The 11063-nt window shown below is 36.3% G+C and overlaps 1 protein-coding gene across 1 annotated transcript; it reads left to right on the top strand.

Moving 5' to 3' along the window:
- The first annotated feature begins 6334 nt into the window (after positions 1-6334).
- LOC141521099 (mitochondrial carrier homolog 2-like) lies at positions 6335-7248 on the top strand. The gene has a single exon (XM_074233250.1). The coding sequence runs from the start codon at positions 6349-6351 to the stop codon at positions 7246-7248; it is 900 nt and encodes a 299-aa protein (XP_074089351.1). The 5' UTR covers positions 6335-6348.
- Positions 7249-11063: the final 3815 nt, after the last annotated feature.

Below are 11063 nucleotides of genomic sequence, written 5' to 3' on the forward strand. Positions count from 1 at the left end.
AATTATTTCTTTGCCACATATATTCTCTAAACTTAAGTCCACTTTAACCTGGAGTCTGCATCTAGGTGGGGGAGAATATGGCCCTTGTTTAGGGGAAATGTTTTGCTATCAACTATTTTTATTCTACTATTTTAGTAAATGCTTGTTTCTAAAAGGTAAATTAAGGCTATATGGCTGATTTATAGCCAGGGATAATCAATTGACAAAGCACAACAGTGGGGACTTATATGACTAGAAAACAAATTCTCATCTGCTCTGGAGTGCCCCCCTAAAACCTTTAAGAGAGAAATAGTACCTGCCCTGATAATCAGAGTACTTGCTGCTTCAGGAGAGTGCTAATATAGACATAATTTATCAGACCATAAACTTAAGGGTTGGAAACACATCTGATTTTTTTATACCCTTCACTCTATACCCTTTACTTTCTACACCCATGCCTCTCATACATAAATCAATCAATCCTATTTTTCTGACTATTCCCAGTAGGGTCACTTTTTTCCCAGTACCTTTCATTGCAGCTCAGATAGATAACAGACAAGGCTTCAGATTTAAAAAAAAGGTGAAGCCTTCCAACTGCCCTCAATGAGATGCATCCAGGCAAGGCTAGCTTTCTTCTACTTCTCCCAGAATTCCCTGTCATCTTCACAGTGTTTGGCTGTCATCAACAGCAATTCTTGAAATAAATTTAGAGGCATTATCTTCCAAGACAGTTTTCTTCTAGCTGATGAGCCAAGAGAAAAATCTTTCCTCTCTGTAGCAACAGCACAGACTGTACTCAAGGATCTGGGTCATTGCTGATTCATCTGAGGAGTTGCAAGCTATGCTGGGAGAAGAGAGCAGCATAATCAAAGGAACAATTAAAAAACCTTTCTCCTGGCCATCTTCAATGGCCAGCACATGTACTGTTCAAGTTCATTAGTTGATTGCTCAAATTCAACCATAAACAGACCTTTTTGAATCCTAAGTGTTCAAAGCTAACTTGCCTGAGGTAAAATTGCAAAACCTCTTCCTCCTCTCAATCAAAGAGAAGAAGCAATTTTCACAGGCTTCTGCCATCTGGTAGAGAAAAAAATTTATCAGGGGGCAAAGAGAAAGAATACCAGAGCTTTCCCTCTTAATCAGATGAGAAAAGAATCAAGAGACTCAAGCTTTAATCAAAGGAACATAAGAGATGTTAGAGCTATAAGGAACCTTTGAGTCCACCTATTTCAACTCTAGAGTATAAGGTTTAGAGTCAGGAAGATTCATCTTCCTGAGTTCAAATCTGACCTCAGATATTTTATTAGTTGTGTGCCTCTGAGTAAGTCACTTAAACCTGTTTGTCTCAATTTCCAAATCTGCAAGATAACCTGGAGAAGGAAACAACAAACCACTCCAGTATCTCTGCCAAGAAAACCCCAAATGGGATCACAAATAGTCATGTCTGAAACAAAGGAAAAGAAGCAAGAACAATGCAACTCCTTCATTTTACAACAGGAGGAAATTGAATCTAGAGAATATAATCTCATACAATCAGTGAGTGGCACAGTCAGAATTTGAACCCATATCCTCTGAGCCAGTTTTATTTCTATTACAACACTAGCCCAGTCACCAATTTATTATATGACTTAAATTTAGCAAGTCATTTCCCCTTCTCTGAACTCCAGTTTCTTCACTAATAACAACAGAAAAAGTACCAAATTAATTCAGATTCCACTTATTTCACTACCTTTGCAATTTGGGACAAGTCAGCTCCTAACAATAGTAATAAAAACATTGAGGACAACAAAGATAAGACAAACACACAATGATGACAATTATGGTGATGACGGCTATCATTTATCTAACATTTTAAGATTTTTTTTATTTGATATCTTAGCTCTTTCTATCCTCACAATAACCCTGAGAAGTAGGTGCTATAATTATCTCCATTATATAGATTTTTAAAAATGTAACTGAAAGATCTAAAGTCACTTGTCCAGGGTTACATAGTAAATGTCTGGGACAGGATTTGGACCTAGGCCTTTCTGACTCTAACTAGCTTACTAGCCAATCTCTCCTAAGATGAAGTAGTCTGACTTCAAGTTTTCTTGTCCTTTTGTGTGTCATGGACCCTTCTAGTAGTCTGATGAAACCTATGGACTCTTTCTCAGAACAAGTCTCCTAATCCCATGACCATTTTGGAGGAGTACCTCTGAATTAAGTGCAGCTACTTGGTGCAGTGAATAGAGAACTCAAGCTAGTGACAGGAAGACTCATGTTCCTGAATTCAAATTTGTCCTCAGATACTTATGAGCTATGTGTCTCTGGCCAAATCACTTAATCCTGTTTGCCTCAATTTACTTATCTTTAAAATGAGTGGAAAAGGAACATGAAAACCACTTTAGAATCTTTGCCAAGAAAACCCCAAGTGAGGTCACAAAAAGTCAGACGTGACTGAACAATAAAATTTAGAATTAACAATCTCTTCTCCTAAAGCAGGTCTTAATTCAGAACATCGGGCTTAGTTAATATAATGTTATATTTCAACCAATAAATGAAAAAAGAGAGACTCTGAGGGTTATAGTAGGTATTTATGCTACCTGAAAAAATCCTGGCAAGGAACAAGAAATGAGATAGGTATCAAAGTTTTCCTGGAGTAGAGTTATTTTTAAAATAAAATGCTCTGAGCAAAGCAGAGCCTATCCCACATAGAGAAGGAAGAAGAATGTGTCTTGGGAAAATGACAGAGGAAGTTTTGTAGAGACTAACATTAATGACCTCAGTTGCAAAACGTTATGTATCTCAGTTGGTGAATTGGCAGATATTTCCACATTTGACATGCTGTGTACCTAAAACTGCAGAGTACTTACCAAACTACTAAATACAGAATTATATGAAATTAAATTTATTTCCTCCTTCACTTGATGGTACCAACTGTAGATGGAGGAAAGCCATCACTGCATGAGGGAGCCCCCCTCTTGCTATTTCAACACTGATCCATATGTTTCCTTCTTCTCCATTTAGATTTAACCAAAATTATACTCCATTACCCAAATGCTTAGACCAGGAGTGAAAACACAAAACAATGAAGCTAAACCATTTCCAATGACTTTATATTAAAATTTGCCAAAAATAGAAAGAAAGGCAAAAGATCCTCTAAAAACAGAGAACACAATGCAAATAAATAATGTTCTGTAGAGGGCCTAGAAAGTCAACACAACTGGACTCAAAGAGAAACTCTCTTTACATAAATATAGGTCCTCAATGTCCTAGATTCCTATCAAGAGGAATATAGTACTAGAATTCTCTAGGAGCTTCTTGACCATCATTATACACTGGAAACAAGAGGAGGCTAAATCTGAAGGAAACCTCTGGAATTACAGAGAGATTCCCAGAGATACATATGAATAGTCATAACCAAAAGAAATTGACCACTTCATTCTATATCACTAGAAGTTCCAAAGATAGACCCCAAAAGGCTCTCTCAATAACCTAGAAGCAGTGATTTGAAACCATTTTTTGAATGTCTATGGAAGATTACCATATGAGGCCATCAAATATCATAATAATATTGAGCTAGAACAACTGTATTAAACTGGCTATGGACTATATTATCCCCAACCAGAGAAAGAAAAACAAAACAAAACAAAACTCACCAAAAAACCAACCCTTCAGAGTCTGATGAACACTTTTCAAAAATTATCATTTATGTATCTGTTTCCTCTTATCCTAATTACTCATATTGAAAATTACTAATCTATAATGCTAACCTGACTATTAGCTGCTGTGGGGAGCGGGGTGGGAAGGGAGGATGGAAGGAAATTTTGTAACTTAAAAATATACATGTGCATATAGATGAAAATAAATAAAATTTTAAAAATAAAATATATAATAATGCTAATATGCTGAATTTTATATGATTTTAAAGTTTTTTAAGAAACTTTACAATTATAATACAGATTATATAGATGTCTTGTTGATGATCCAGGTCTTGTATCTTGGTTCAACTATGCCCACTAAGCTAAAACAAAAAAAGTCAAAAGACAAGTGGGTCAAGCAGTGGGGAAATGATATAGGAAATACCCGGTGGTCTATTTCAGAGTTTTAGAGATGTAAAGAAGAATGGCAACTGAAAGGTTCTCTATGCTTGGATCTGCCTTCACACCATCAAAGCTCTGTTACGTACTTTGTGACCTTGAGTAACTCATGTAGATTTTCTGAACCTTATTTTATTCATCTTAAAATGAGGGTCATGGACAAGATGATACTTAAAGTCTCTTTCAGCTCTAAATTTCTTCTATTGCCCTAATTCCTCTACTTTATTATTGACAAACAGGAAGAAAGTATCAGAGCATAGAATGCAGCCCAACTATTGGATATATTCACCAGGTAGAAAGTAGGTAGGTATATATCCATAGAATACTGGGTAGGAGTCAGAGAGACCTGATTTCAAATTTGTCTTCAGATACTAACTGTATGATCTTGGGAAAGGTATTTAAACTTCTGTTTGCCTCTGTTTCTTTAACTTTAACTATAAAAATGATGATAAAAATAGCAACTGCCCTAAGATCATTGTGAGGATTAAATAAGATATTTGTGAAGCACTTCGAATAATGCCTGGCTATTTTTAAAGGGCTGCTTGGATTTAGAATAAACCTCTGGCATTCTGAACATATAGTTGCTATATTAATATATTTGGATAATTCTTTTTCTTTTTAAGGACATGAGTTAAGCCTGAATGCAGTTAAATTATACTTTTGTGGTCAATTGTATTAAGCCTTGCTCTTGTCATTACATTCAATTGAAACACTACATGAAGAGGGTAGAGTGGAGTTTTTCCAGGGATGTGGGGGTGGAAGTAAGAGAATAATTGGATAATTCATCCAGATGAATTAATTAATGGACTAATACCACCCACAAAGGGACAAATAAAGGTTGCATAAATCCCTGGGGTGCTCCACTAGAAATGTTATACCAAATAGATAATAAGGCATTAGTGGTAAAGTAATTTTGAATCTGTTCATCTCTTTAAATATCTAATCTCATTTCTGCCTTCACTTCTGCAAAAAAATAAAAAAATAAAAATAAAAAGTCAATATTTGTATAACTTTAAAGTTTTGAAAATGCATTCAAAATATTCTCATTTTAGCCTCATAACAACTCAGATGGTAAGTAGTATAATTATTCCCCATTTTACAGATGAGGAAACTGGGAGAGAGAGGTTCAAGTGATTTATCAAGCATCATACACTAGTAGAAATGTGAAATTGGATATGCAAATCATCCTGACTCAAAGTACCATGATCAACACTCCATCCCACATAACCTAGCTGACTTTAAGGAATTAATTTTTGAAATGCTTTATTAAATCTTAGTTAACCTTGATCTCCCAGTACTTCCCTTTGAGGAACTAGTGATAAAGTTTGGTAGGGCAAGACTACTTGTTCTCTGGACTCATTCTTTAGGTTTTCCTCACAATAGAGAAAAGGTTAAACTCAGTAGTGGGCCTTACTCCCAACTTTACCCTTCACAAGTGTGTGACCATTGGCATGATACATACTATTACTTGTTTCCTTAAATCTGAAATGAGAATAGCAATACATGTCCTATTATCTTCACAGAGTAGTGATGGGGAATAAATGAGATTAAAAAATGAGAAAGAACTCTGACATTAAATACTGTTGTTCAGTCATACTTGGCTTTTCATGATCCCATTTGAAGTTTTCTTGGCAAAGACATTGAAGGGGTTTGTCATTTCCTTCTCCAGATCATTTTACAGTTAAGGAAACAAAGGCAAATACAGCTAGTAAATGTCTGAGGCCAACTATGAACTCAGATTTTCCTAACTCCAGTCAGGTGGCTCCACTGAGGCACCTATCTACCCACATAAATCATTTATTTATTTATTTAAATTTGGGGAATAAAACAAGCAATTCCATAACAAGGTATAATAAAAATAAAAAGTTGCTTGCATATGAAATGGCAGATCTATTATGTACAACTTACTACTTTTAAATTTATAAAAAGTTATGTAAATTTTTTCCTTTTTTTTAATCTTCTTTCCACTTCACCTCCTGCCCTAGAAATGTCATTAAGCAGTTTGAAAACCCTCATATTAAGCAGCCATAATACAGTAACAAAGGCACTGGATTTGAATCTCAGTTTTACTGCCTGCCAACTTTGATATTGTATAAACTCCTTTTTACCTTCGCACATCTCATTTTCTCATCTGGGAAAACAGATTTCAAAAGTACCACTCAGTTCAAAATCTCTCTTTATACTTATAGCACACAGACTCTGAGATAATTTTCTTTTTAAAAAATTTTCGGAGCTCCGGTCTGTCGGTGGCTCGGCCTGCCCGCCCGCCCGTCCTTCCGTGGGTGCCATCATGGCTGAGGCGGCCAGTCAGGTGCTGCTGGGCTCGGGCCTCACCATCCTCTCGCAGCCGCTCATGTACGTGAAGGTGCTCATGCAGGTGGGATATGAACCTCTTCCTCCAACTATGGGAAGAAATATTTTTGGACGGCAAGTCTATCAACTCCCTGGCCTTTTTTGTTATGCTCAACATATTATGAGTAACACTGGAAAAAGCGGACTTTTTAAGGGCTTAACTCCCAGACTGTGTTCTGGAGCCATTGGAACTGTGGTCCATAGTAAAGTTTTGCAGCGATACCAGGATTATGACAAGGCTGAGGAGTTAAAACAAGGACTTGAACCTTCACAAAAAGATGATCCATCCAGTTTTGACAAGGTTGTCAAGGAGACTATTCGGGAAATGTTGGCTCGTTCTGCTGCTACCCTTGTCACGCATCCCTTCCATGTGATCACTCTGAGCTCTATGGTACAATTCATTGGCAGAGAGACCCAATATTCTGGACTATGTGACTCCATAGTAACCATTTATCGAGAGGAGGACTTCCTAGGATTCTTTGCGGGTCTTATTCCTCGTCTCCTAGGGTATATCATTTCCTTGTGGCTTTGCAATTCATTGGCCTACCTCGTCAATACCTATGCACTGGAGAGTGGGGTTTCCACTATGAATGAAATGAAGAGTTATTCCCAGGCTGTCACTGGATTCTTTGCCAGTATGCTGACCTATCCCTTTGTACTAATCTCCAACCTGATGGCTGTCAACAACTGTGGGCTTGCTGGTGGATGCCCTCCTTATGCCCCAATTTATTCTTCCTGGTTAGACTGTTGGTGCATGCTACAAAAAGAGGGAAACATGAGCCACGGAAATAGCTTGTTTTTTTCGGAAGGTCCCCTTTGGGAAGACTTACTGTCATGACCTGAGTATGTTAATTTGAAGATATGGGGCAGGGACAGTGACATTTCTGTAGTCCCAGATGCACAGAATTATGGGAGAGAATGTTGATTTCTATACAGTGTGGTCCCCTTTTTTTTATAATCATTTTAATCTTGGGGAAATGGAGGTGTTTGGTGTCTGCCTTTTTTGTTCATTTCCCAATGCAAACTGCTTCACTGCTGAGATTCCCCAATGATTCTTTTTCCTGAAATGGGCAGTTTTTGCTTTGGGTTTAGATATGATTTCTATAAAGCAAAATTGCACTTTTCTGGAGGAATGGGCAGGTTATTATGGAGTTAAGGCCTCAGTTTTAAACTTTTTAAGAATGAAGAATCATAAAATTCCAAACAGGAATAGAAACAACTTGTGAAACGTCAGAAAAAAATTGCTAAAGCAACTTGCTAGGAGACAAATAATTATCCTCCTCTTGTGGACTCTATCTAAGGAGATAGTAGGATCCACACAGAGCCTGCTTCCTAATATAAGGCTTTGAAAATAACTAAGTTTCTCTGACCCCATCCCTCATTTTGCACAACTCAGTGGAAGTAGAATGAGTTTTAAGAGTGAGATGTTAACAATAGCAAAGATTATTTTTAAATTCCTTTAACCAAAATGAAGTACAAAAAAGCTGACTTGGTAATGACTTCAACCCTCCTTCCCTATAAGCTCCACAACAAAGCTTGTAAATAGAAAACAAATTAGAAAAATATTATGGCACTGTCTTTGGTCCTCTCTATGAGCTGAGTTCTTGCCATACCCAACAGGGCATTATAATATGATTTTAATTGTACGTGATGTTTTTATTTTTCTTCTCCTCTCCCCTTCCCCCATTTTGTTTAAAGGAGGGTGGGAGTCATTTAGTTTTAATTTCTAATGACACTCTAAAATAGGATTTTTGTAATGCTGGGTCTGATAATGTACATTTCATTCTCCACTACCAAGATTTTCTTAGCCAGAGCATCAATAGCCTGGCACAATGTGACCCACGACTAAATGTGTTACAGAGATTTACAGAACAAAGAACATTTTAGAAGGAAATGGAAAAATAAAATTCTAAAAACCTTTAAAAAATTTTAATAAATTAAAAAAATAAAAAATAAAAAATTTTCAAGTTTACTGTATTCTAATTAACAAAAATCTATTTTTCTCCTTCCACTGAAAAAGAACAATAATAAAAATGCATAATAAGCAAAAGAAATGCTTGCATTAGACATATCCAAAAAGTATATGTCTTAATTTGCACCCCAAGAACTCTCTTTATCAGGAGATAGGAAGCTCATTTCATCATGGATCCTCTGAAATGATGATTTGACATTACATTTACCAGAGCTCTTAAGTCTTTCACAGATGCTAGTCTTTATAAGGCTGTGGTAATTTTAGAAATCATTCTTCTGGTTCTGCATCAATTTTTACAAATCTTCCTAAGTTTCTCTAAAATTATTCCCTTTATCATTTCTTATAATACATAAGCATGCCATTATATTCATACACCATAATTTATTTGACCATTCTTAATAATGGCAGCCCCTTGGTTTCTGGCTTTTGTCACTATAAAAAGAGTTATTATAAATATTTTTTAACATATGGATAATTTTTTCTTAATTTGATTTCTTTGGGACTTAGCCTAGTGGTAGTTTCACTAGGTCAGTAACTTCCTGGGCAAAGTTCCAAAATACTATCCAAAATGACAGATCCAATTCACTCTTCCACAAACAATGCATTAATATGCCTATTATCCATAGTTCCTCCAACAGCTATCATTTTTATTTTTCATCAACTTTGCTAACAAAATGGTATGAAGTCTTAATGCAGAGTTATTTTAATTTGTATTCCTATTATTATTAGTGATTTGGGAGTTTGGTTTTTTTAATAAAGCTATTTGATAGTTCAGATTTCTTCCTTAGAAAAAGTCTAACAAATATTCTTTGACTATTTGTCATTTAGGAAAAGACTCTTCTCATAAATTTGAATCAGTGCCAAATACAAATACATTCATTCATACAAACATAAATATGTATATTGGAAATGAGACCTTCATTAGAGAACTTGCTGTGTGTTTTTTTCTTAACCCACACTTAGACTAGTAGGTAAGATCCCAGACATACTACTTCTAAAATGTAGTAGTCTATAAGCTCCTCAACTGCAAGGACTGTCTTCTTTTCTTTGTTATCCCCTAGGCCTTTAGTAAATGTTTACTGAGAGAGATTGAACTCAGGATCCTAGGAGATGAACATGAGCCCCCATCTCAAGTGCCCCCATAGTTAGGTAATCAATTAACTGTGACAAAGTGATATTTACTTTACAAAGTGATAAAGTAAAAACCGGAGTATAACAACCTCCCCAACTGGGAGCATAAACTCTCCCACCTCAGTCCCTGGCAATAGTAGCCTCTAAATTAATGCAGTTGCTACAAAACTTTCCTACTACCAAAGTCACTTCCAGATATAGTTTAACCAATAGACAAGTGTCTTGCTTACACAAGGAACACATTGCTGATCTCCCATGGTGATTCACAGATGGGAATGATCAACCACTGGAGCAGTTCCTCCCCAGGTGGGGCTCCTGTTGCTATTCACTCTGTTTACCCAAGGGTCCTTTGATGGTTCCTCTGACTTTCCCATTCTCCAAGTATCATCACCTCATTCATTTCAATTCTGATACTCATGCATCTAAGATCAAGGAAAAAAATAAACTCAACAAGAAGAGATGCATATGGTAGCTGGGTGGTGGCATAAGGCAGACAGCAGCAGGCAGCAGGCAGCAGGTGGCCAGCAACAGGAGACCAGCCCCTGCTGCTTCCATTGCTGCTGCCTCTCTTCCCACACATAGGTTTAATAAAGGTCTTACATAAAAATGAGAGAGAGAGGAGAGAGAGAGAGAGAGAGAGAGAGAGAGAGAGAGGGAGAGAGAGAGAGAGAATTCATCTGTTTGAGTCTTTTGTATGCACTCAAACCTGGCTCAAGAGCCACTTTTAAATTAAATTTTTTTTTACCTTTTTTCACTCTCTCTACCAACCACTGAGAATGCAAGAAATACTAAGTGAAATTACACAAAACTTATTTCCATATTAACATGTTGCAAAAAAGTCAAGAAATACAAGGAAAGTAAAACAAATATGCTTCAATCTGTACAAATTCATCAGATAAAAATTAAAATTTGCATCAGTTCATCAGATCAGATTTGGAACTGAATAGAATTTTTTATCATGAGTCCTTTAGAATATGTCTTGAATTATTGTATGGTTCAGACTATCTAATACTTTCATAGAGTATTGTAATTACAATATTGCTGTTGTCATATTCAGTGATCTGATTCAACTTACTTCACTTTACATCTGCTCAAATAAGTCTTCTCAGGTTTTTCTGAAACCATCTCCATCATTATTTCTCATAGTACAGTAGCATTCCATCACACTCATATATAATCACAACTTGTTCACAATTCCCCAATTGATGGACATCCATTATTTTTAATTCTATGCCTCCACACAAAAAAAACTGCTATAAATATTTTTGTACATGTGGCTCCTTTTCCTTTTTCCTTTGCTCTGTTTGAGATGTAGGCCTAAGCAGTGGTAGTGTTGAGCCAAAAGAAATGCAGTAAGCCCTCAAATGACTTTTTATCTGGCAATAAGCTGAAAGGAAAGTGTTAAAGGATGCCTGGTCATGCTCCTGGAGGAAGAAGGAAATTATTCTCTCCTTAATTTCCAAAAGCAAACTCATGATATTATCATTATTATTGAGGCAACTAGGCAGCGCAGGGTATAGATTGCCAGGGTTGGAGTCAGGAAGACTTTA

This window comes from Macrotis lagotis, chromosome 1, assembly GCF_037893015.1.
Source record: "Macrotis lagotis isolate mMagLag1 chromosome 1, bilby.v1.9.chrom.fasta, whole genome shotgun sequence".
NCBI lineage: Eukaryota > Metazoa > Chordata > Mammalia > Peramelemorphia > Peramelidae > Macrotis > Macrotis lagotis.